The sequence below is a fragment of the Octopus sinensis genome, linkage group LG13 (genome assembly GCF_006345805.1).
Source record: "Octopus sinensis linkage group LG13, ASM634580v1, whole genome shotgun sequence".
NCBI classification, from domain to species: Eukaryota; Metazoa; Mollusca; class Cephalopoda; order Octopoda; family Octopodidae; genus Octopus; species Octopus sinensis.
In genome coordinates, this window is record NC_043009.1 from 36,574,250 (window position 1) to 36,601,557 (window position 27,308).

General features: G+C 35.7%; 1 protein-coding gene across 3 annotated transcripts in view; it reads left to right on the forward strand.

Annotated features, from left to right (window-relative positions):
- The first annotated feature begins 272 nt into the window (after positions 1–272).
- Positions 273–27,308, forward strand: part of LOC115218471 (protein SCAF11) — a 37,900-nt gene continuing 10,864 nt past the window's right edge. For 2 of the 3 annotated variants that reach the window (XM_029788305.2, XM_029788306.2), the window contains exons 1-12: positions 273–368; positions 4,742–5,036; positions 8,369–8,562; positions 10,988–11,071; positions 11,980–12,113; positions 13,249–13,340; positions 14,344–14,546; positions 15,321–15,485; positions 16,091–16,278; positions 16,873–17,010; positions 17,438–17,610; positions 19,055–23,289. In XM_029788305.2, the coding sequence (XP_029644165.1) occupies positions 4,829–5,036; positions 8,369–8,562; positions 10,988–11,071; positions 11,980–12,113; positions 13,249–13,340; positions 14,344–14,546; positions 15,321–15,485; positions 16,091–16,278; positions 16,873–17,010; positions 17,438–17,610; positions 19,055–23,289 (5,814 nt within the window). In that variant the 5' untranslated portion in view covers positions 273–368; positions 4,742–4,828. Of the gene's footprint in view, positions 369–4,741; positions 5,037–8,368; positions 8,563–10,987; positions 11,072–11,979; positions 12,114–13,248; positions 13,341–14,343; positions 14,547–15,320; positions 15,486–16,090; positions 16,279–16,872; positions 17,011–17,437; positions 17,611–19,054; positions 23,290–27,308 lie in introns of those variants that run through there. The other variant, XM_036508305.1, reaches the window with a different exon arrangement.

Sequence of the window (27,308 nt, forward strand, 5' to 3'; positions counted from 1 at the left end):
CTTGCCTTTGTTCTCCTCTCTACAAATTATCTCTCTTTTCTCTCTATCGCTCTGTTTTTCCATGTTAGTAACTCTACACACTGTCTTCTGTTCTCTCTCTCTCTTTACTCTTATGATTATTACGCACCACACTCTTAGTCTTTCCTCTTACTACTACTACTAATACTACATTCTCTCTATCTGATTAACTTTCTCTCTTCCTCGGTCTACCTGACTCTTTCTCTCTCTCTCCCTCACTCGGATTCGAGTTGAATCCTCCCCCCTTCACTTCATTTCATTTCTTCACTCACTCACACGTCACTTCCGGTCTGCATCCGGGTCTTGAATTAGTCATGGTGGATGCAAGTTTCTTTTAGCGGGTTGAAGAGGTAAGTACACAGACTAATTGTGTGTATCCCTTATTACATTTGGCTATTTAGTTCATCCTGGATATATTAATTAGGACAAACTTAAGATGAAGATAAAATCGTTTACAACAATGGAGCAGGCCAATAGTCGTGAGTTAAATGCGAATCCAGAGTGAGTTTCTCGGTGTATAAGCACAACGGTTTGGTTGAAGAGTAAAACAAAAATGTGTTGAATTTTTCACAGCCGACTATCAGCTTTGCTTTTTGCTCTTTCCTTCAACGTTATTTTGGTTTAATATTAAAGAATCTGACTATGTAGAGACATTGGAATGCAGGTATTTTACACTAGACTTCTGACTTTGGCGAAAAAACATTTTCTGTTTCATATTTTCTCCTCTTCCGAAATGAAATTCTAATATGCAATTAATCCTGTCGTTATTTCAGAGGGAAGTATTTGCTCTGTAAATTCTGGGTCATATTTCTTCTGATTTAGTTTTACTATTGAGAACTACAAATATAGTACTTAACGTAGATATATATATGTATATGTGTGTGTGTATATAGTTATATAATGAGAATAAGAATAATAATGGAATTTAAAAAAAGACATTGTCAGAGTTGATTATAAAATCCGAAACCATGGAACTATTATACCTCTTTCATGTAAACCTGTTTATAAACAACTGATGCTTAAAATGTATCCTTTATATATATATATATATATATATATATATATATATATATATATATATATATATATATACATATTTTTATATGTATGTATTATACACACACTCTAACACATTGTGTACATCTATACGTATTTGAGTCTGTACGCTTGTGTGTATGTATATATATATATATATATATATATATACATACACACACAGAGCGAAAGATAGGTCAGTTTAGGTTTTCTTAAACGGAGATTATTTCATCTGTGCATTCTAAATTATTTCCATCTCAGATCTGTAACTTTTTCTTTAGAGTTTATTTAATCATTTCACTGTCTTTAGATTCTGTATTCTTATACACATAGATGGCACCAACCCACAGACCTCCCTGCAGCCGCTCAGAATCCAACCTCACCTACCCCCTGCCTTTCCTACTACAGATATTGTAAACAAGATTTATGTCTATCTATCTATCTTCATTGTGATAGATCTGTATATTTTGTCAATAATCAATTTAATTTCAACTCAAATAGGCGTGTGTTGTGGAACTGTTTTCCATTGTTAGCTGTTTGATGCGTTTTTTGCATCTATTTTTCCTTGTCCATCTTGCCAAAGGTAGCAGACATATATGTTTGTGTGTGTTTCTGTATGTATGTATGTATGTATGTGCTTATATATATATATATATATATATATCTATATATATATATGTAATTATATTTGTGTGTTTGTGTATGTATATAAAATTTTGTGTATATATGTGCATGTGAATAATATATATCGTGTGTATATATATACACACACATGTGACTACATATGCATATATATGCACATAGTACACACAATATATATATATATATATATGCAGATGTATGTATATAGTTCTGTAGTTGTATGCAAATATCTATCCATATATTTAAGCGTATATATATATATATATATATATATATTTATGCATTAATATTTGTGTCCTTACATATTTTTGTATGGTATACACACGTGTGTATATATATATATATATATATATACACACGTGTGTATATATATATATATATATATATACACACATACTTATTTCTATATGTATCTATATATAGATATCCATATATTTGTGTGTACAAATGTCTATTCTATATATATTTGTGTATGTATATAACACACACACACACACGTGTGTGTTTGGAGCAAAAAAAAGAGTACTCAATAAGGTGTGTAGTTTTCACAACTGCTGTTAATAGCCGCTTATGTCACCAACTTTTCATTACATGTGTGTGCGTGTGTATCTATTTATCTGTACACATACACAATGTATTGAAATGCTTTATGAACTTCATGTGATAATCTACCATTTTCTGTATCGAGTGCTTCTTAGTTCGTCATACAAACGTCTCTGTGTGTATATATATATATATATATATATATATATATATATAATACACACATTTGTGTGGTTTCTGTCTTCAATATATTTGTGGCAATATACGAGTACAATAAATAATTGTTTACTGCTATTATTATTATTATTATTATTATTGCAATACATTTGGCGATATTTGGTCTGCTTGTGAAAGAGTTAAACGAGGCAGCAAGAATTATCGTTGATTTTTGTTATTAAAGCTAAGAAAGTGATGAAGAATATTGACTGTTAATAGAAGACGACCATCGGAATGGTAGTTCTTTTTTTTTTTTTGTCTCTTCAACACCTGACATAGCGAACGCTTCTTCGGCACCTCACATCGAGACATGGAACTGTGTGGTGTGTATGTATAACGTCTGCATACATCAATGACATTGTAGAGTAGCAAATGTTTAATGTCGGTGTAGATGACTCTACCTTTCCTCTCTGCAATTTTTTAATGTAACCTAAATAATCCTCTATGTCTAGCAAGAAATAAATACTTTGTTTTTATTTATTTACGACTTCATTTCGGTTTTGTTTGTCCCTCTTTGTCCTGGCACATTATTGTTTAAGACATTTCACAAACTTTTCTTGAAGCCAAGAAATTAGTTTCACTTTTTAATCGACCTCATTTGATATTTACGTTATTTTAAAACAACCTTTTTGTTATTCCATTTCGTAAATCCCAAACAAAATATTGAAATAAAATTTCTATTTTCATTTGTTACCCTATATTTATCTATATTTGTTATTTATTTCTCCGTTTATTGTTTATAATTCTTTGATTATATTCACAACCTATACGTAGGATGTGTTTGATAGACCTAAATACTCGCCCCTTGCTCTCTCTCTCTTTCTCTCTCTCTCTCTCTCTCTCTCTCTTTCCAAAGAACTGGTATAGCTGGATTGTAGTTTCAAATAAATTGTATAACTTCCATGCGACTACTTGTTAGGAATAACAGCCAAATCTCCCTCAAGTCACACCCTATTGTTTTAAAGGGACACTTCGTCCTATGTTATGATTAAAACAGAGATGATGATCGCGGCTTGAATACTTTTAATTATAGGTCTGCTCGGTTAGGGCAGAACTGGTATTAACTACAAGTGCTCTGTCCGAATCACCGAACTCTCCCTCGTCTCGACACATACGCATACACATGTTTTTACACATTTTACTGTTTCGAATACTTGGGCTCTGTATTAAGACGATGAGTTTTATTTATATAATACGATGTGAATAACAGCATCATTGACTAAGTTTTCTATAACTTGCGAATCGGTTCCAATGTCCGCTTGTTGCCATTCCACTGGTAGAAGTGAAGGTAAGAACATGATTTCCTTAAATAAATCACAGCCTAGGTATTTATAAATCGACTGCTCGACCCCCCGGTAAAGATTAATTATAAAGAGATTATAGGATTTATTTTGCTTACTTTTAGTCACACCTTTAATTTCTTTAAATCTTTCTTTTTATTTATAAGTTTCAAGTTTTATGTTGTGAATAAACTAGCAAAGTAAAATTTTAATATCAATTATAACTTTAATCATAATTATCAATTTCTTTTGATGAGGTTCTGAATTCCAATGTTTTTGTTGAGAGAAGGATTTAATAAAATAAGTATTATAGTAATATGGTTTCTGATTTACTGATAGAATTTGAACTTGGAATTGTGATGTAGAAATTTATAATATAGCACAGTTTTTAATATTCTGTACACTTGGCCATCTCTAATGCCCTTACAGTTATTGCTTTCTGAGATGCAACTCCTATTTCGTTTATTGATTGTATTAAAGGAGTATATTTCTGGAACTTAATATATCAACTCTGGACTTGACTAACGACAATAGTGTGATCTAACGGGGTGGGGGTGAGACGTGAATTAGCATTGTGTTACTAACTTTAACCACCTCTCTCATTTCACTACTCTCTAATTTATTGACAGAGATGAATTGCTGATTTCTTAGACAATTACATGTTTAGAAATGATATATTGTTTTATTATTTACATCTACATTCCAGTTTAATTGATTTCACCAGTCTTCATCAGGTATCTTATTCTTGAATGTGTAAACACTACCAGATTGAATTAGAAGTAAAAATTTATAGTTTGATTTCTGTTTCATAATCACATAGCATCATCCAGGAGTAAAACGTTTGCTAGTGATTGATGATGAAGCTATTCCAAATGTAATAGGTGTTAATATTAAAATATTTTTGTTAATTAGAAGCATAAATTGATAATTTTCCTCCTTGTTAAGAACAGTATTGCTGTTGGTTTTTGTTATGTATTGTTTCAACTGATGACACCATCTTTTTACAGATGATTCTGTTTGGCCCAGATTAAAAAAAAAAAAACGAAAAGATACCCAGCTTTTCTGGAAAGTTACTACATGAAGTGCTACTGGAAATGGAAGAAGAACGATTAAAGAGAGATGCACAAGGTAAAGCTTCTGCATTACTTTCTTGTTCTGGCAGTGAATCTGAAGGTGAAGAGGTGAAATCTCAATTCCATTGTAAAGGTGATGAAGTTATGATGGAGGAGAACCCTAATCCTGAAGATCTAGAAGAGGATGATGACTCAGATGATGATGAAGAAACTGATGATGAGGACGAAGGTAAAATAAATGGTTTTAATTTCTCTGAAAGCTTTCCTCTTTTCCTTGTTCTTTTTCCTTAATATTTCTCTGACAAAAATTTTTTTTTCTTGGACAACACCAGTGCTGTCTTCTATTGTGCATCCTTTCAAACTTAGTGCTCATAGGCCTCTACACTTGTTTGTTGTTAACTAAATAGTCATATTCAGGTGATGTACACGAGCCCAAAGTTATGTTAAGTCCTTTACACAACTGGTATTTTATCAATTCCAAAAGGATAAAGGCAAAGTAATGCTGAGTGGGCTTTGAACACAGGAAATAAGTGGCTGTAATGCAGCGCAGCAAATATATAGACGCAGGAGTGGCTGTGTGGTAAGTAGCTTGTTTACCAACCACATGGTTCTGGGTTCAGTCCCACAGCGTGGCACCTTGGGCAAGTGTCTTCTACTATAGCCTCGGGCCGACCAAAGCCTTGTGAGTGGATTTGGTAGATGGAAACTGAAAGAAGCCCGTTGTATATATGTATACGTATATATATATATATATATATATATATATATATATGTATGTATGTGTCTGTGTTTGTCCCCCTAGCATTATTTTCTGCTGAATGCCCCTTTTACCTCCATTCTTCCCGTTACTTACCAGTTCGGCAAAAGAGACCGATAGAATAAGTACTGGGCTTACAAAAGAATAAGTCCCGTGGTCGAGTTGCTCGATTAAAGGCGGTGCTCCAGCATGGCCGCAGTCAAATGACTGAAACAAGTAAAAGAGTAAAGAGTATATAGGATTATTTTGAGTCAAAGACAGCTCCTAATAATCCATTAGGGGAAGCATTTACAATGTTTTCATAGGAAGTAAAAGATTTCTTGTTGCTTTTCCTAACTTTAAATTTATCATTGGACAGTATCAGAATTTCTATTATCATTATATAAGAATACATATATAATGTTGATTTACTTAATTTGTTAATTATATAGTTCTCCTTTGGTTATTGTAATGAGCTATGCAACTTACTGATATGATAACTCTTTACAGACATCTCAGTGAATTGGATAGCAAGAGACTGGCAGTGTAACTGTTGGGTTATATATTGTCACTGGTACTGTGGACATCTGGCTCTCAGTAGCTGAGTATTTCTGTTTTTTGTATAGCCAGAGGTCAACTCTCTTCAAGCATATCTATGATTATAAAGCATTCCAGCTGTGACTATCCCATTTTTTTTTCTCCAGGCACTGTGTGTCTAGCATCACATTATCTAATGCATATCTCCTTTTGTAAGACAACAGGGTGTGAATCAAGGAAGATTGTGGCTATCTGTAGTTGATTGTGTGGTCACAAACAGATTCCTTTTTCATCTTAGCAAGTTCTAAATTTGTTAAACAAACAATCCAAGTGGAAAGTGATTGTGGATGAGGAATATTCTAAGACACAGCTCTTCTATCTTTCCTTCCTCTACTTTCAAATTTCCACCTGGTAATAAACCATGCAGTTTATCATTTAGTTAAGCTGTGGGTTCTATTCAAGTAATGTGTTGAAGACAATTCTTTAGATTTAAATAGTTTTGTAACTGCACTCAACTATTTTGCTTGATTTTGTTGGTGATAGTTCAAAAATTTTAAGCAATATGTTTGTGAAGTCTGTTCCAAAGTTGGGAAGACAATTGTTTTGGTGCCAGTAGAACAGAGAAGCCAGTCACCTTCATCTTAGTGGGAGTGGGGCAACAGGAAAGTGTTCTTTTTTTTTTTTTGCTCAATTCAATAATAAAACATAATTTTGCCTAATATTATGAAATATAGTATGTGGGGTAAGTTGCTTTAATGCAGGCGTATCCAAACCATTCCTCTGGAGGCTCCAGGTTTATACCATAATTTCACAAATGGCTTTCAACCTGGATTATTGGATTGTTTTGTAATTGACTGATTGCTTTTAAGAAAAGCATTTGGCTGTAGAAGTTTATGAATGTCTAAGTTATCTAAAAATTTTAGCAACACATTGCCAGAATGTGCCTCTTGTAAATATATTTTATATAAACCTGTTCCTATGTTAACCATCATAAGCACAAATTCACACTCAAACATTTGTGTGTGTGTGTGTGTGTATATATATATATATATATATATATATATATATATATATACACACAGCGGCGAGCTGGTAGAACCGTTAGCAACCCGGGCGAAATGCGTAGCAGTATTTCGTCTGCCGTTACGGTCTGAGTTCAAATTCCGCCGAGGTCGGCTTTGCCTTTCATCCTTTTGTGGTCGACAAATTAAGTACCAGCTACGCACTGAGGTCGATGTAATCGACTTAATTCGTTTGTCTGTCCTTGTTTGCCCCCTCTATGTTTAGCCCCTTGTGGGTAATAAAGAAACATATATATACACACACTATTCACTCAGATGCTATAATTATATGAAAGTGAAACTGAACATAATTCACCCCTTTCCCCCACCACCTTTTTGCACTCCTGCTTATTCTCCTTGGAGTCACTTTGTTTTTTGCATTCTGAATAAAATCCTATACCATCTTATTTTCTGCTGAATGCCCCTTTTACCTCCATTCTTCCCCTGTATACTTTCTCTTTCTGCCAATGGCAGCCTTCACTACTTATGTTTATCTCTTACTCATATCTCCCCATATGCTTCTGATCTTGTCCCTGGCAATGTGCATTTCTTGCACATCACCCACACTTCCCACCACCTGTGCCATCACCTGTCACTTCCTTTTTCAATCTTATTTTCTCCACATTTCCTCTTGAAACTGATATTCACCATTGACCTCACCACTGTCCCTATCTTGATCTAGCAGCTGCTATCTTTTGACACGCTTGCAATCTTGCCTGCCTACTCACCCAGTCTAATCCTCTGAACCACTTTTGCTCACTTTCCTGTGACTGAGGCTACTCTCTGAAACCTCTTCACCCTCTTCTTTCCTTTACCAGCAGGTTAGCCGTATACCTCTTCTTCTGAGACACCTGTTTCTGTCTCTGTATTTTACTTCTACTGCTCACTACTTGGCATGTAGCCACCCCAATCAATACTACACCCACTTCAGTTGAGGTTTCTTGTCTTGCAAGTTACCTGGTGACTTCACCAGTGCCATGTAAAAGACATCCATTACACTGTAAAGTGGTTGGCATTGGGAAGGGCATCCAGCTGCAGACATTGGAGCTTGGCACAGTTTTATGGCTCATTGGTTCCTATCAATCCATCCAGTCCATGCCAGCATGTGAAACATGAGTGATGATTGTGCATGTGTGTGTGTATTTAACGACTCTTACACAATTAAAAAAATATTGCTGTTGCAATCTTAATTTTTTTTTCATGGAATTTCAATTTGTTTTTTCATAGAAACTGATGATGACGACGATGATGTTACGAAAGGTGTTTGTGACAAAGTCAGCCTTTTAGAAGATGACTCTTCTGATCAAGGAGATGGTGATGATTGTCCAATTTGTTTAAATCGGTTAAAATATCAAGATATTGGAACTCCAGAATCTTGCGATCACAGTTTTTGTTTAGATTGTATTCAACTTTGGGCCAGGGTGAGTTACTGGACAGCTTTATTTGATCCTCTCCAAATTCTGAATTTCTATCCGCTGTAATAGTGCTTTCTTCTTGTCTTTAGTCTATAAAAGAATATTTTCTTGAATAAATGTGTTGAAGAACAGTGGATCTTTTTTAAGAAAATTGTTTCATAAATTGGTTTCTCTTTTCAGTTAAAACTGTTTTGCATCATTGAAATATGGTGCAAACATTTTTGTAAGAAAGGAATGTAACAGAATATGACCTGTTACTATGGATATAATCTGTAATATTCTGTTGTTGTACATAGGTGGGTGTTAAATATGGAATGAAATTGAATACGTAATTGAATGTTTCAACATAGCAAAACATTGTTATAAAAGTTATAAATAAAACATTTATAGAATATGTAATTTCCATGAGTGTCGCTTATTATAACCATATTGTGAAGTTTCAAAGTAGAAGAAACTCTGTTATTTAAATCAATATGTAGAAGAGGTGTTTTCACTGATTTGGACATGTGTAAATACATGATACTGGGTGAGGTAAGTGTTGTGTGTTTACTTGGAACTTCACTTGAAATAAGTATATATACATATATATATGCCCGTGCCTGACTGGCACCCATGCTGGTGGTACATAAAAAATACCATTCAAGCGTTGCTGATGCCAGTGCCACCTGACTGGCTCCCATGCTGGTGCCACCATTTGAGCGTGGCTGATACCAGTGCTTCTTGACTGGCACCCATGCCGGTAGCATGTAAAAAGCACCATTTGAGCATGATTAATACCAGTACTGCCTGACTGGCATCCGTTCCGGTGGCGTATAAGAAGCACCGTTTGAGCATGGTCGATGCCAGTGCCGGTGGTGCATAAAAAGCATCCACTACACCCTTGGAGTGGTTGGTGCTAGGAAGGGCATCCATCTGTAGAAACCTTGCCAAATCAGATTGGAACCCGGTACAGCCTCCTGGCTTGCCAGTCCTCAGTCAAACTGTCCAACCTATGCCAACATGGAAAGTGGACGTTAAATGATAATGATGATATGTAAGGGGTGGGATAACTTGGTTCATCCATTGATGAACTGATGTGAATTACATGTCTTGGTGAACATTAGCACCTTGAATATGCATTATGACCCTGGGATCCCATTGTCCTGGGATTCTGACTGGTCGAGTAGTGTACTCCAACCCATACCAGCATGGAACACATTAAATGATGATCACATAGACACAAATATAGTTGTACTACTTGGATACTTCTATTTCTATTTGGCATTTCTTCACTGTTTTTATATATATCCTGTCATTTAAGTGTATGTGAGTGTGAATTAATATAATAGCAGACAACCATCTGAGAGAACTACTATTCATTACCAGTATTCTGTTGCACTCCTTGGTCAACAAACATTAACTTTAAAATAATTGCCAAGTAGTTCATTTAGCTGTAGTTGTCCATGCTGAAAGTTAAGAACTAATCACTGTAAGTAGTGATATCACTATAAATTTGATGGCTTTGGTAGTTTGTACTACTGAGTTTGGATTCCTTTTGTGACTATTTCTTGGAGGCACTGTTTTTGCCAAGTTCAGCTGCTGTAGCTGCACTACATAAAGAAGTTACGCTTCACAGTGACACCTTCATAACTCGATGGATTATGGGAGTCATCACTTTATCTTTGATAGTAACATTTAAATGCTATGTTTAACATTTCCTGCTTCACTGTTCAAAGTATGTCTCTGGTAAGACAACAACAAAGCCTTGGGATTGGTTTTAGAAGTTGAATAATTGAAGATTATAATACAAAGTGTTCTTAATTGTAAGCTTGGCTCCTTCATTAACACCAATCTTTGAGATTATGTTTTCTTAATGATTAATGTTGATGATAATTATATACAGTAATATATTCTATTAATCTGGTCAATGGCATTATCATGTGTAACCTATTGTATTTTAACTTCTTTCTGTATTACATGTATATCTCATGAGAATGTTACACTTTTAGAATGAGCAGTTTAAGACAACTATAGCTTTTGTTACAATTAATAATGTGCTAAAATTAAATATATACTTCTTCAAAAAGAATAATAGGTTGTTTACTATTACTACTACAACTGTGACAACTAAAGGCAATATATCATCCTACCCGCCAATCATATTTGTATACTTGTCCACTGTCCAGTTATCAGCTTTACTAAATAAATTTCATTGCTTTTGTGATAAAATATTGTTTCCAAGTTGAACTACATCTTCACATATTTGCATGTTATAAATTGTGTATAATTTTTAAAAATAGATAAGACAAAAAAAATTCATGCTGTATTTTTTAAGGTTTAAATAATTTTTTTTTACAAAATATGTTGCGTAAAATCTTTAATCTATTGCATTAACAAGAATTTTAAAGAACATTTTTGTGCCTTAATGATACCAATTTTTGTTTTTCTTTAGAATGTCAATACTTGTCCTGTAGACCGACGAGAATTTGAATTAATCTTGGCTAGACATGCTGGTGAAGATGAGATTTTTAAAAAGGTGTGTTACATTTTTTTTTTTTTTGAGAACAGTAAATATTGCATTCATTCTATATTTTATAGCCAATAACTATGTATTTTAGAATTAGTTTTGAATTAACACAATTCTCAGGTTTCTTTTTGATTTGCTTTACTAATTAATACTGAGTTAGAGATTTAAATTTCTCAGTTTTATGATTATGGTGCCAATAAAAATTCTAGACTGTTTAAATGTATTTGTATTTTACAGTTTGGCTTAGTTCTTCTCTAAATTAAGGCTCATTGACAAGCACACTTGTCAATGAACCTTAATTCAGACTGATATTTTGTATATTAGGATATAGTAAAGGTTGTTCTTGATATACTTTATTTCCTGAAGGTTCTTATTTGTTAACAGTATTAGAAGGTTCTTGCAAATTTGGAAAATGGCATGCTGTACGAATTATTTTTATGCTAGTAACTGCTCTTTTTTTGCAAATAACTTGAATTTAATGTAAGGGTGGAACCTGTTATATAAAAATAAGGGTATTAAGGATGTGTTTAGAATTATGTTGTGGTTTATCTCTTGATTTATTATCAGTAACTCAGCTAATTTCAAAACTGAATTTTAGATTTTAATTTTCACATGTGAAGGTCAACTATAAATACTTGTAGGAAACCTGTGGTTCAGTTTACATGGTTTCACATCCTGAAGTGCATGGAAGACGCTATGATGCCTACTTTTTTATGCATGATCAATGCACTTGATACATTATATGACTCTCCCTTCTCTCTTCTCACCTAGAAATGGCTTGTTCCTCAATTTAAATAATTGTGGTATCGTAACCAATAAATGTTATTGAAAACTTGATTGTAATCTTCATAAAGTATTATCAGACTGCGATTAATATATTTAATCAATATTTTTGTTCAAATTTCTTGTCTATTTAGATTCCTGTGGCTGAAAAGAGTTTTGAGGCTGAAGAAGATGCAGGTGAAGCGGAAAATGATTTGACTTACTGTGAAGTTTGTGGCCAAAGTAACCGAGAAGATAGGCTTTTACTGTGTGATGGGTGTGATCTAGGGTATGTTAATTATCAGTATTGTGTGATGGTGTGGATTATATTACCATTATATAGTTATTGTTAACACTGATGGGTGTGTTTTAGGGTATGTTAATTATTGTTATATACAGGTAGGTTGCTAATATTATATGATGAGTGTGATAATCTTAATTTCAACATTTCATAAATTTTTATTTATATTGAAATGGTAGATTGGTAGTATTGCTTGAACATCAAATAAAATACCTTGTGGTGTTTGGTTATGTCCAGTGGTGAGCTAGTCTCTGCATTCACACAAATCAATAATTAACATCTTTTTAAAAGTGAGAACCAGTTGTTAACTTATTGCTGGGAGGTGAAATGAGACTTACTCAGGAAAGTTAGGGTGTTAATCACACTACAAAATCTAGTCTATTTGCTGTACAAAATTGTCCATTTTAAAATCAAACTTGGAAGGTTTATAAGCATTATTTACTGTGATGAAACTAAATGTACAAGTGTGTGTATGTGTATTTGGATACTTGTATGATTTGTTTGTGTGTGTGTTAGTGTGTTCCCACCTCACCTATTGTTTTTCCTGTATTTGTACTCATCCCCACAATATTTGAACATGTTATGTATGAGGGGCATATCAAAACTTTATCAATCTTCCAAACATTGGTATTTCTTTTCCCCAACACTGACCATCACAATTTTCATTGGACTTGGGATTTTACCATTATTTTATTGTTGAAGGAGAGATAAATTGCCAAATTCTTCAAAAATCTTTTATTCTGAATCCTTGGTTAACAGTTTTGTAACTCAGTGCAGCTGAATGAACTGGTTGTTGAAACTTTAGCTGCTCACCACTGGTTATGCCTGTATGTTGAGAGGTCAACTGTGCTATTTCTCTTTTTGGGGTTGATAAAATGTCTGACTGAAATAAACAGTTGACTAACTGAAAGCCATGAAGAGGGCAGCAATCCAATAGCTGGAAAAGAGCAGGGTGGGGATTTTTTTTAGTATTTCATATAAGAATTTAGTTAGTAGCTAACACTTTTGAAAACAGCTTTTTTATCAATTGAAATTTTCAACTTTGAAAAATTATTTGCAAAAATTCTTTTTACTTTAAATGAAAAGCTTGTTTTTAAATTTGTTCTTTGAAAATCTTGAACAGATTTCACTGTGAGTGCTTGGACCCACCTCTTGATAGTGTTCCAGTTGAAGAGTGGTTCTGTCCAGATTGTGCTGAAGCTAACGATTCACATCGTAAGTAATAGAAATGGATGAGAAACTTTATGGAAATTACAGTAAAATAGAGGAACATTGTTTTGTCCTGATAAACTAGAATATTGTGTGTGTCATCTTTCAGTTGCTGTTGTTTTTGTTGTTTTAATATCAGTAGTGTGGATTTATACAAACACACATGCACTGAAACAAGAGAAACCTGTAGTAGTTTATTTGTTTGGTTAAAACTGATTACTCCTTGTCAGTATGATGTTGCACAAAATGTGGATGCTTTTTGGTGGGTAGAAAGCTACAATCTGCTGGATATGCAATATTAGTCTGCAAGACCTGCTACAAGTGAGGTGAGAAGGCATTAATGAGGCAGTATTGTTGTAGAAAATAATGTAGAGTTGGTGCATATTGACCGTGTAAGAGATTAAGGACTTAGCAATGTGATACAAGATTATAAAATAGTTTTACAGTACAGTATATTACCATATATAGTCTTATTAGCCTATTTCACCTAAAGTAAAGGGCTCAGGAGCAGTTCTCTTAACTGCTTGTGGCTGGAAATCTTGAAGGTGAAGCTAAGCATGCGTGAAGACACATGCCATCCAATAAACTGAAATACAAACTGCAAAATTCTGCTCAAATTTTTTACCACCATCATATCCACATACTAGTGAAGGAATTTCTATACAATCTGTTGTTATGAGAAATAGCAGCTAAATTCCTACAAAAAATCACAACTATCTTTAAAAAAGGACTCCTTGGGCAGTGTAGTCCTAGATGTACAAAAAGTGATGGTTTTGATCATAGTTTTACTCAGAGTTGATATAGGGTTAAATACCATCACTAAGCATCTTCATATCCATAACCCGCCTCTTTACTATCCTCAGTTTTTTCTGTCCTAATTTATTTAGAGAGGGTTACAAGAAATGAACAAACACAATTAGTAGTGATTTTATTAAACATAAGGATGAAACTATCATAATACAGTTGTTGATGTTTATTTATTGACTCTGCATAAATTTCTTTTGTTTAGGTTGTGTATTGAATGATTTTGAATATGAACCACAATATTTATTAGAAGAAAACTCCCCCTCAGAAGCTCTTCCTTATCTACGTCCAAGACGAAGACAAATCGCTCGCACAAGGATCAGTGAAAGAGTTCGCGCTCGCATTCAGGAATACCGTGAAGGCTTAGCACGTCTTGTATGTGATGATAAAGATTCTGGAGCCTTTGAGGTATGGCCAATTTTTCTGATTTGTTTCTGGTCTGCAGTTATCATTCCTGCACCTTTTATCCTATTGTCTATGTTGCTTAGCTTTTCTACTTTGGGAAAGCCATGCTTCATTGCAGATTTTATTGCACTACCAGGATTAAATTTCAAAATACAAAAAAATTTAAAAAATGACTTGGAAAATTAATTAATTAACCATTTTTTGGTGTATTCACATTTATAAAGAAGGTATCAGCTTATTTTTCTTTATTATTATAATGATAACAGAAAGAAATGGTTTTAGGATTTGGAGACAAATAACAAAGCAAGACTGCAAATATCTCAAAAACTACATTGTATTAAATTAGACACTATTTTGATGATATTAAAGTATTTTATTTTAAGATAAAGAATTAGTGACAGCATTAGCAGCAGTAGAACTTTGTTTCCTTATTGGTGTAAGTTTGAAGATGTCTTGTTAGAACTGGTGTTTATATTGTCTTTTTCAATTGCGAATTAATCATAAAGTAACTGCCATTTAATTTGTAGCTGTAAGTCATGTACAGTACTAAAAGACAGATCAGAGTATCTGTTATATGAATTATGCTGTGCTAATAAAAGAGGTTATACTATAAAATTTCATTTCAGAACTCTGGTATCTCTTGACTGGTTTTTGAGTTGTTAGTTGATGGCAGTAGTTTAACTAATGCATACATTGTTAATTGAATGCTTTAAAGAATATTCCAGTTATAAATATTGGCTGATGTTGTACAAACGAATTTTTTTTTATGTCTTTCAGAGAGGGAGTACATCTACAGAATTAAGTCGAACACGAAGCCAGACTCGGCAGTCAGAGGCAAGCAAAAAACAATCAACAAGAAGGAAATCCAAAAGATTGGCATCTGGTAAAAAAAAAGTCCTCTCCAGGAGAAAACAGCAACGGCGTGCCAAGACCTTAAAAAAGGTTTTTGTTTTATCTATGTCTAATATATAATTGATATTTGAAGTGAAGATTGCCATTGTTAGTCATTAAAGTGCAGGCTTAACTGATGATCTGTAGTTGATTTTTAGACACATATAGCCAATTGACTCCAGAGTACTACTGCTACCTAATCAGTATTTGGTCTATATAGCTATCTAATTAAGAAGGTTGCTTTTCATGCATGTGGATTCAGGTTTGATCCTACTACAAGACCTCAGATAAGTGTCTTCTATTCTAGCTTTGGAAAAGTGGATGTAAAAATGATATATATGCGAGAGAGAGAGAGAGAGAGACAGTGTGTGTGCATCTGTTGTAAACTGGTGTGATGAGCTGAAGAGGTTGGTGTTAGGAAGGACATCCAGCTGTAGAAACCATGATAAATAGCCATTTAGAGCTTGGTGCAGCCATCTGGTTTATCAGTTCATGTTGAACCATCGAACATGTCAGCTTGATGATTGAAAAAAATTATTTTTAATTTGTAGGGAGTGGGGTCAGGTATATTGAGATGGATGTATAAAACTATTTTATTTAAATGTAATGATCCTTTTCCTTTTTGTTTTTTCTTTTTTTATCTTCCCTTCCACTAGAATCAAATACTAGACAGACTCTGCAATACAACTAAGAGCCCTAAATCCCGTCTTGCTGGTAAACTTGGATTAACCAAGTCAAGGAAATCTGAGCGAACAACAGCTGAACAAGTAGCCAAAGAAAACTTGTATGGAATAAAACCTTTGTCAATTATGGGACACAAGCATGAATTGGATCAATTTGATGAGTAAGGAATAAATTTATCCCTGCTTTGTTCTTTTATAAACATAGCTTAGAATTTCTTGATAGTAATGGATTATTTTTTCAGTCATAGAAACTGTCCTTTGTCAGTTTAATTTTTGTGACTTTTATTATTTTGTTGAGCTGGGTATTGATATTGTAAATCTGTATTGATGGCAGTAGCATCACTAATGGTGATTGTTCTCTGAAGTATCCACAAGATTCCGCATTACATTTTTTAAAATTCTGAACTAAGAATTAGATTTATCTATCCCTGAACCTCATTGGGACATTGTTGCTTCAGTGAAATTCATTATATTGCAAGAAAAATATTGCTGAGTTACAGATGGTAATGTTAAAATTTCTTTGTCAATGAACTGTCTGGTAGCTTTGTGCTTTGAAAGATGTGTAGAACGATAACTTCCTTACTTCAAATGAAGTAATGGTTAGTAAAAGAAGACCATTTGGCTGTAAAACAGTGTCTCACTAATATGTATTCATGTAACCCATACTTGCTTGGCAAACTGAACATAAAATGAACTAACAAAGTTTACAACTTTCTGTAATTTCTTTTATAAACACATTACTCTGTGTTTTATAGAGATGATTCCTTTGGTCGATCAAGTGAACCACAAGCAAGTACTTCAATGTTATCTGCAGCAGCCTCAAAAAGATCTTCAAAATATTCAGCCTCTGCATTACTCTCCCGACAACCGGTTGCTCGCCCGTTGTTATGCAAGTAAGAACGTTACCAAATATTTATGTAACTCTCTATTAGCTGTTCTCTTTGTGTTGAGTTTATGTAATATATATGTAATTGTGTTTGCATAAAGTATATATAATGTGTTTCCTGCAACTGTAGTGTGTTTGGCCAGTGAAACACACTGCTCTTTGAATTGAATTCTCTCAAACAACTTGCACTGAGAACATTTTAACACACATGCACATGCTACACGTTTCAAACGAATCAAACTTGTAACACTTCTTCCTATCTCCTATACATGCACAGTCACAGTAAAACAGTAACTTGGTTTTACTGTTTGACCATTGATAACTTTTGCAATTTAATCATGACTCATTGCAGATTTTTGTTCTGTTTTCTTCCATATCATGTAGTGTTTCTCTTAAATGCTGAAATAAGTTTCTTTTCTCTATTTTTATAATAGGTTGCCAGATGATAAAGCCAACAGTAGTCTTTTCTCTTGTCAGAGTAGCAGCTCTGGTGCCAGTAACAGCAGCAGTGGTGTTGGTGGGGCTGGACTTGATTTGTTAGGAACTATTATGATGGAACAAAGTATTCTTCATATGAAAAGTAAAGACATCAAAATAAACCGAGATGGTATGTGAGACTTCTAAAATTAACCCTTGACTCCTTTTATGTCTTCTCAGATCGTACACTCTGCCCTTTATAAATTATTCTAAATTAAATGAATCAAAACTAGGCATTTTCCTCTGTAAATATACATCTAACAACCCAGTGCTACTATCTCGACCCTATAATTAAATACTGATCAAGCATAATTTACTGACTTCATTCACGTGTTAATTATTAGTTGAATCAGTAAAGGTTTCTAAGGATTAATTGTACTGTCACATAGTTGTTGATGGCCTCCAGCCCTGACTTGCACCCTTAAGAGATCATTTCAGTTTTAAATTCCATTACCTTTCTGCACATGGATACCAAAGAAGACTCTAAAATCATGAAGTATGTTTGACTTTGGTGACAGCCTATAGTTAAGACACCTTTATAAAATTTAGTCCTTAGTGCTGTTAAGAATATACACACACACACACAGTTATTTTTTCCATTCACAATATTGATATTGAATAGATCCTATAGCAAATTGGGTGGGTGGTTGATGCAACTAATGTAAATATTTTCTACATACAAAGCTTTTTAAACTAAGCACTGTATGATAATACTTGTTAATTTCACAGCACTTCTGTTGGCTGAACTACTGTTATGATACCTATTTATAGTTCAGTGGACTTAGCCAGTGGTAGATTTTTGTATATACTTAATATATAACTGAGTGCTGTTTAAAATCATGGGAGGTGTTTATATTTTAATGTATATTGCATACTCAATTACAGTAAGCTTTATGTTTATTACTAAGAGCTTTTTGTAGTTAATTTCACTTGAACATAGTGTAGACATAAATATCACTGTTTATATTTTCATTATGATTCATGATTGTTTGATAAAACTTTCATTCTTGTTTATACCAATCTTCAATTTTATGTACTGTAACTTATGATACCAAATCAAACAAGGAATCGATTATTGGCCTGTATCATACACTATCATAATGGAAGAAAAGACCTTTGCTTAATTGTTCTCCTATCACTGATCATTTATAAATAATTCCTTGAATAGTAAAAAATATTGTTATTCAAATCTTAGGTATCAAGGTCATTACATTAGTGACAAAGATACAAACCCTTCAGCAAGGAGGCCTGCATCGTGTTAACTTATTGGCTAAAACTTTGTTTCCTTGTAACTTATCAAAATAATTCATATTTTTGCACATGCAAAAGAATCAACCAAATTATTTGCTATTTTAATTTTTTGTTTAGGAGCTGATTTTCTGGGATGTCCTTTCTATCTCTATACTATCTTTTCATTGGTTTAATCTCTGACCCTAAATGTAGATGTAAATATTGAAATATCTCTTGAGATAGGGCTAATGGTGTGAAAAAGGTCTATCTGTGATTATTTACTTTCATGTTTAAAATTTTGTTGAACAAGAATTCTTTTTAAATGATGCACTCTTCTTTTTTAGGTTCATTGACTGCCAAGAAGCCAGTTCCTGTCAGTGTAGAAGAATGCCAAAGCAAACCTTCACAGTTGCATTTTGATTACTCAACATCTAAAGAAGATGAAAATTCCAAAATCCAGGTGGATAATGATTCTGAAAAGAATCTAGAATCTCCTGAGGAGGAAAATTCTACCACTTCTGTTGCAAGTCCTCAGAGTAAAAATGATCATGAACTTGAAAAGATTCATAACAGTTCTAGTGAATCAAAAGAGGAAAGATCTCCTGTAGCATCTGGTGAGAGTGAACCAGAGGCAAAGGTATCCGAACCAGAAGAAGAAGAAGAAGTAGAGACGGAATGTTCCGAAACTGTTGATGAAAATCTTGCTTGTGTAAATGAGGAAGAGGAAGCGGAAGAAGAGGAGGGTGAAAAAGAAGAGGAGGAAGATGAAAGGGAGGAGGACATGGGTGAGGAGGAAGAATGTAAAGGAAATGTCAGCGATGACACTAAAATTAATAACAATAACAACAACAAAAGTGTTGGAGATGAAAGTCAGGAAGAAACAGAAGACAGTTCACAGGATGGTGTGTTAGATGCAGCAACGGTGAGTAATAACTCGGATGGTGAGGATATCAAGAGTGCTTCACCAGATACAGAAATGAACAGCCAACTATACAAGAGTGATGACAGCTGTGCTGCGGAGAACAATAAGGAAATTACTGAACCAGAAATGGAAAATACGTATGATCCAATACTAGAAGAGAAAACTATTTCCGAGGTGGATTCTGTTGGCTTCAGTCCTGAACTTGATCTGGAACAACAGAGTGAAGCTGAGGATACAGCTCCTATTAAGGAAGGAGAGTCAAGTTGTGAAGATGCTTCTTCTGTGAATGTTGACAGTGAGAGAAATAAAGTAGAATCTGAAAGTATTGGTGAACAGCAAGAGGACAGTGATGAAGATGAGGGCTGTCCTGATGAGGTGGACAAATCAGACAAGGAAGAAGACGCGAAACAAACTGGTGAAACTTCAGATATTGAAGACAATATTAAATCAGCTGAGGAAGATGTTGATGAGGAAGTGCCTGAGGAAGAGTGTAAATTTGATACAGAAGATGACAATGCTCAGAAGGAGAGCACTGTTGATGAATTAGAGTCATCAGTTGATTTTGACAAAGCTGATAGTCATAAGGACCTTGCTGCCGACGATCAACCTTCAAAAGAAATGTCTCCGCTAGACAACTTTGAGAAATCTGAATCTGTGAGGGATGAGGAATCTGATGAAAATGTCGACTCTGGAGTTGCAGGAGAGAATTTAGTATCTGATGAACCAACTTCTAAGAAGTTTGAGATTATTGAAGAAATGTCAGACCATTTTGATGATGCAACATCTACAAATATGACTGATTTAGAAAAAGTTTATCAAGAAAGTTCTGAAAACTATGAAGAAACCAATGAAATGGTAGAGAAAGAAGCATCTGGCAGTGAGAGTGAGGCCAGTTCTGTTGCAGAGGGTGAGAGAGAAGGGGATAAACCCAAAGTACCAATTTCTGAGCTACCAAGGATCCCTAAGAGAAGTCGAAGGGAATTGTATAAACGGGAGAAATCATCCAGAAGTGATGGTCCTGAGTTGAAGAGTGTTCTTGGAAGAGTAGACATGTCTGATTATAAAATGAAACGAGGCTGGGGAAAGAAAGATCGTAAAAGTCGGTGGGATCCTGATGACTGGAATCAATCGGAAAGGGATCTTGATTTTATCAGTAGCCGAGACCGTAAGTCAGATGGAAATAAAAGTTACCATTCAGATCGTTCTGAAAGTAGTCACGAGAGTGAAAAATATGGCTTTGAGTACAAAGAATCAAGATCTCGGAAGAAACGACATGATATTTCTCGAAGTCACTCAAAAAGCCATAAAGAAAGTACAGTAGATTACAGAGACATTCCACACTGTCGTTATTCTCCAGAGAAATCCAAAACCCGAAAACGAGAGCGTAGTCGTAACCACAGTCGCTCATGTTCTCGGGATAAAGTCTTTGATTATGACAAATCAAGCAAGAGAAAGAGTAGAGGGCGTAGCAGGGACAAAAGTCCCGGCAGAAAGTCCAAAAGACATCGCTCTTACTCTAGAAGCCCATCACGTAAATCTCATAAAGACAGAGGTTTGAGTGATAAAAGGCGGCACAGAGATGAACGCAAGAGAGTTGAAGACCGTGTCCATAAGCGATATTCTGACAGATTGGAATATGAAGAGAAAAAAAATAGACATCACCCAGAAGAATTTGAGGAGTGGGATGATGGTTCTTGCCAAGTTATTGATTATCCTGTAGAACAAAATGAATCCCCTCCAACAACTAAATCAGAGCGAAGCAAAAAATCCTCTGACCGTTTCTATAAAACTTCTCCAAATGATAAAGTAAGTGAAAATTTCTTTGAAAAAAGACCGTCACAAGAAAGAAGTGCTTTTAAAGGAAATAAGGTAGATGATACAGGGCATTTCTACAATGCACGCTCAACAACTAAAAAGCAAAAATTTGTTGATCGCTTTTATAAAGCTCCGCATCTCCGAGATGCTGGTACAGAAAAATTCCCAATTCATCTGTCTGAAGATGAAACTGAAGCTGAGCCAACTGCCAGCAAACCTGAGACCGAGGAAGTCCAGAAGAGCAATGATGATGAAAATCAAGTGAAAGAAAATGAAACTGACAGTGGAAATAGTGAGTATGATCCTGCATTCCCAACAGAGTCAGGAAGTCCAATGCGACGCGAAGAGGCTCCACAATTGCTTGAAAAAGTTGAGGAAGAGAGCACACCAGCTTTGTCTGAATCTGAAAGTAGTTCTGCACCTTGCACAACTATTGAAGACACTTCACCTACTTGCACACAGGCTGTTGTAGCAAGTGACCCTCCATTCATACTCCAAGAAAACCCCAGTGTACAAAATCTTCCAGTGCAATCCCAGAACATTACATTTCCTATGGGACTTCGAATGATGCCCCCCAATATGCCTCAGCATCTGATGATGAACCCCATGTTTTTAAGTCGCCCTCCTCCATTCGGTAGGTTACCTCGTATGGCTGGACCTGTAAATCGAATGGGTTGGCCCATGAATCCTTCAGGAATGATGCAGTTACCTCCCAATCGTTTTGGTCCAGCACGTATGGGTCCTGGTGGTGCAATGCCTCCAAGGCCGGGTCTACTCAATGGAGGGTTTGAGAGCATGTCTCAAGAACCTGGGCAACCTATGTCTTCTTTCAAGCAACACCCATGTGACCCCAGACACCTTCCTTCCCAAACCCACTCGCCTGGACAAATTTCTCGCACTGGCCTTCCCACTCCACCCAATATATCACACATACCTCCTCCTGGGCCTTTGCTCACACAGCAGCACCCTCCTCCTCCCCCTCCAACCTCACAAATGCATATGCCCCTACCCACCACATCACTTGCAACGACATCGTCTCAATCTCTGAACTTGGAATTAGACGATGGTCAAAGCCCAGCCTCAGTTCACTTGCCACAGCACCAGCAACAGAGTCTTGGCACGATAGGGATTAGCAAAGCTCAACCGTCCTCTGAAAAGTCTCTGCCACCAAATTTCATTGTACCTGAAATGAATCAGTTAACAAAACTGCTTGAAGCCCAGGCACAACTGGCAATGTTAGCTGAAGACGGCAGCAAGAGCGAGGGCAAGCAGAGGAACAAACAGCCGTCTATCTCTCAGAACAGTGATATTGATGTTTTTAAAATTCCCTTGCCTCCCATGGCCCCACCCACTATACCACCTCCAGCTTTAGCATTACAGTTAATGCCACCCCCAGATTCTCTTACTTTCTCTACTAACACCACTTCTACTACTAACAATTCTGTTACTACCAATACATTTAGTAATAGTAATAGTAGTAGTAACAATATCAGTAGCAGCAACAACAACAACAGCAGCAGTGGTGGTGGCGGTGGCAGCAGCAGTAGTAGCAGCAGCAACACTACCAGTAATAATGTAAAAGTCTATAAAAGCCATCAATTGAAATTATCGAACAGCCACAGGTCATCAGAACCACCATCAGAGTCAACGGAAGTGGTGGACATGGATGTTGCTTCACCCCTTGATGATGATGTTGAAATTGAATTGCCTGCATCACCAGAACTTGATGATATTGATGACAGTAAGCTGAGTTCCAAAGACTCTTCTGTAATAGAATTGTCTGTGGTTGAAGATATGCCTGCATCTGCAGTGGAATTGACCAATTTAACCAACAAAGAAAAGGTAGGTACTCCTCTTTTTATCTTGCAATTAACATGTTTTCTTCTTCTTCTTCCTCCTCCTCTCTCTCTCTCCATTGTTACAGGTGAAAAAAAGTCAGTTATCACCTGTTTATTGTGGTTTTTAAACCTGTTTTAATTTTAAGTGAGGTATGAATGAAACAAATTTCTCAGAAAGAACCAAAACAAAAAACTGAAGATTTGGGATTATTTACCCTCTTACCATTTGTTTCAGTTAATCGTGAAAACAGTGAAGAATTTAGCAAAATCACTTTGTCATTATTAATGCAGGTGTTAAATAAACATGAAACTTTGATAAAAACTCTTAATTTGGATCACTTTAAAACGAGAAGCTTATCTGATAGAACCAGAGGTGGTTTCAGGTGGGTTTGGTATTAGAAGGGGTTAACTTCGTCAGGTTAGCTTGCTTGCTTCTATATAATTGCTTCTTAGTGCCTCATGCTGTGTTTGATTTCATCTAAGACACGTGTTTAAAGGAAAAAAATGTTTGAAATAAATCACTCCAGGTCCTTTATGTGGAATTGAACCTATATAATATGCTTTAACCCTTTAACATTCAGATTTCTTTGTCAAATGTAAGGCTTATTTATTCACATTGTTTTGAATTATGCATATATCAAATTAATACGCAGTAAACCTGTGGGGAAGGGTATTCTAATCATGCTCATTCCATCTTTTTATTTTCCACACAGTCTCTCTCTGAGAATATTATTTGATATGTTTTAATTTTATTTTTAAGATGAGCCAAAGGAAGCCATGGCCATTGCCAGTGTCATGTATATGGCACCTGTATCAGTGGCATGTAAAAATACTCAATTACACTCTCAGAGTGGTTGGCATTAGGAAGGGCACCCAGCTGTAGAAACCATGCTAAAATAGATTAGAACCTGGCGCAGCCCTATGGCTTACCAGTTCCAGTCAAACCGTCTAATTCATGCCAGCATGGAAAGTGAACGTTAAATGATGATGTAGGGTATTATTTAATGAAGATTTAGCTGCTATTTTTTGGTGGTATAAGCTGTTTTTTTGATTTTCCCCAAAAGTTCTAACTCAAGTAATCTCTTCTACTTGTCCTTTTGAATGGTTGTATGAGTAGACTGTTGAGCTTTGGTGTTCATACATTAACCGTTCAAATCCTTTGTATTCAGTTTGTGATGTTTATGGGCAAGACACTTTAGTCTGCATGGTTTTAGTGCATGTAGCTTATTGAGCAATAGCTGTCAGATTTAGGAAAGGATCAATAGAATTGGTCATCCATTGATTTTTAAGACCACTGATTGGGAAAAGTCAAGAAACTGACTTGGTTACTTTTATTAAGAGAAGCAAAATATCTTCAACCAGGAATTGAAATTATATCTCAAGCTTGGGTAACCAGGAGAAAAATAATATAATTAATATATAGGCACAGGAGTGGCTGTGTGGTAAGTAGCTTGTTTACCAACCATATGGTTCCGGGTTAAGTCCCACTGCGTGGCACCTTGGGCAAGTGTCTTCTACTATAGCCTCGGGCCGACCAAAGCCTTGTGAGTGGATTTGGTAGACGGAAACTGAAAGAAGCCCATCGTATATATGTATATATATATGCGTGTGTGTGTTTGTGTGTCTGTGTTTGTCCCTCTAGCATTGCTTGACAACTGATGCTGGTGTGTTTATGTCCCCGTTAACTTAGTGGTTCGGCAAAAGAGACCGATAGAATAAGTACTGGGCTTACAAAAGAATAAGTCCCGGGGTCGAGTTGCTTGATTAAAGGCGGTGCTCCAGCATGGCCGCTGTCAAATGACTGAAACCGGTAAAAGAGATATAAAAAGTTCATTAAAGGACTGTTACAGTTAAGAATTTGCAATTGTAGTGAATATTGATGTCTTTGATTTCACAAGTTTGTAGAGATGGAGTTGGGGTGAAGAAATTTAGTCTTTAATTTTGACTGGAGCTATTAAAAGGAAGCCAACTCAAAGTAATTTGAACTCAGAGCATTTGTTAGTTGTGGTAAGTGCAACTAAACACTGTCATTCAAGCTAGTATTCACTATTGTTTTGTCAGTCCACCCTTGAGCCACTGTAATATTAGTTACTGACAGCAATATTGCTTCTCTCTTGTCAATCCACTCTTTTCAGCCACTGTAATATTAGTAACAATAGACAATATTATGTTACTCCCTTACACAACCAACAATAATAGTAATTGTAAGTGCAAGTTTTCCATATATATATATGCCAGCTATTGCCATGCAGATCTTACAATTTTCAGATTGTTATATTGGTAATGTTAGCTGTTAATGCCATAGTAGGAAAGTCTCAATAAGCTTGTAATTCTTTGTCCTAATTTCATTTCCTGGTTGGAGCTATTTCTGTTTTCAAGTGATGTGTGAGTGTTTTGAACTTGTAGGTGTTGTCTGTTGTCATTTCCTTGTCAATAAATTGTCTAGTAGGTCTGAAATTCCAAAGACAAGCAGAATGAAAATTCCCCAGTTTGAAAAACAGGTAAGGATTAGTGGCAGGAAGAGCATCTGGCTGTAGTGTAACAATGCCTTAATAATGTGTGTTTGTGTGTGTGTGTGTATAACCTGTGCTAGTTTGGGAACATGGATGTAAAACAAACAAGGTGAACAGATATCATCATCGTCTGCTTTCCATGCTAGCATGCGTTGGACGTTTTGACTGAAGACTGGCGAACCAGATGGCTGCACCAGATCTGGCAAAGTTTCTACAGCTGGATGTCCTTCCTAATGCCAACCACTCTGAGTGTAGTGGGTGCTTTTACGTGCCACCGGCACAAGGGCCAGTCTCGGGCGGTACTGGCAACGGCCTATGAGCATAAGCATGTCTGAATGGCTAAGTAGTTTTCTTGCAACTATGAGGTCCCAGGTTTGATCCCACTTCAGGTTATTTGAAGCAAGTGTATTTTCCATAGCACGGAATTGTGAATCTAAGTTGGCAGGGGCTGTATTGAAGCCTGCCAGAAGGATTGTATTTTGGAATTTAAAGTCCAGCCTTGTCATGAGTCACCACCACCATGATCGTTTTAATGACCACTTTTCCACACTCAGATGGAATTTGTTGAAATGGATTACCTATGGCTGGATGCCCTTCCTGTTGCCAACTCATGTTTCCAAGAGTAATATTTCCCCATGACCAGACATATTATTCTAGAATATTGGAAATAGACACTTTACATGAGTGACATTTGTTTACAACCATCATGCAGTGTTAAGGCATAGAAATAGTAACACAGACAAACAGGCTTCTTTCAGTTTCTGTCTACCAAATCCACTCACAATGCTGTGATCAGCCTGGGGCTATAGAAAACACTTGCCTAAGGTAGCATACAGTGGGATTGAACCCCAAATCATATGATTGGGAAGTAAACTTCTTACCACACAAACTTGTGCCCTTGTGTGTATATATAAATGGCATGTGGTTAGTAAGTAAATACATGATGTGTGGATGAGAGGACTCTTTAGTTTTATTGTGGATATGTGAAGGCATGTGGCTTAGTGGTTAGGGCATTCAGCTTACGATCGTATGGTCGTGAGTTCAATTACTAGCGACACATTTTGTCCTTGAGCAAGACACTTTATTTCATGTTGCTCCAGTCCACTCAGCTGGCAAAAATGAGTAGTATCTGTATTTCAAAGGGTTGGCCTTGTCACACTTTGTGTCACGCTGAATCTCCCTGAGGACTACGTTAAGGGTACACATGTCTGTGGAGTGCTCAGCCACTTGCACATTAATTTCACGAGCAAGCTGTTCTCTTGATCGTATCAGCTGGGACCGTTGTCGTCATAACCGACGGAGTGCTCCTTGTTGTGGATATGATCTCCTCTTCTGTGATGGTGCCACAATAAAATGTACCTGATATGATGTGTAAAAGGGTTGGTGTTAGTACTTCTCGCTGTACAAAGCATGCTAAACAATAGTATGTATGGAACATAAGTTACAAAGTAAATATAACCTGCAATAAAGATTTTATCTCTGGTTTTCAATATATATAATGGCGGTGCCC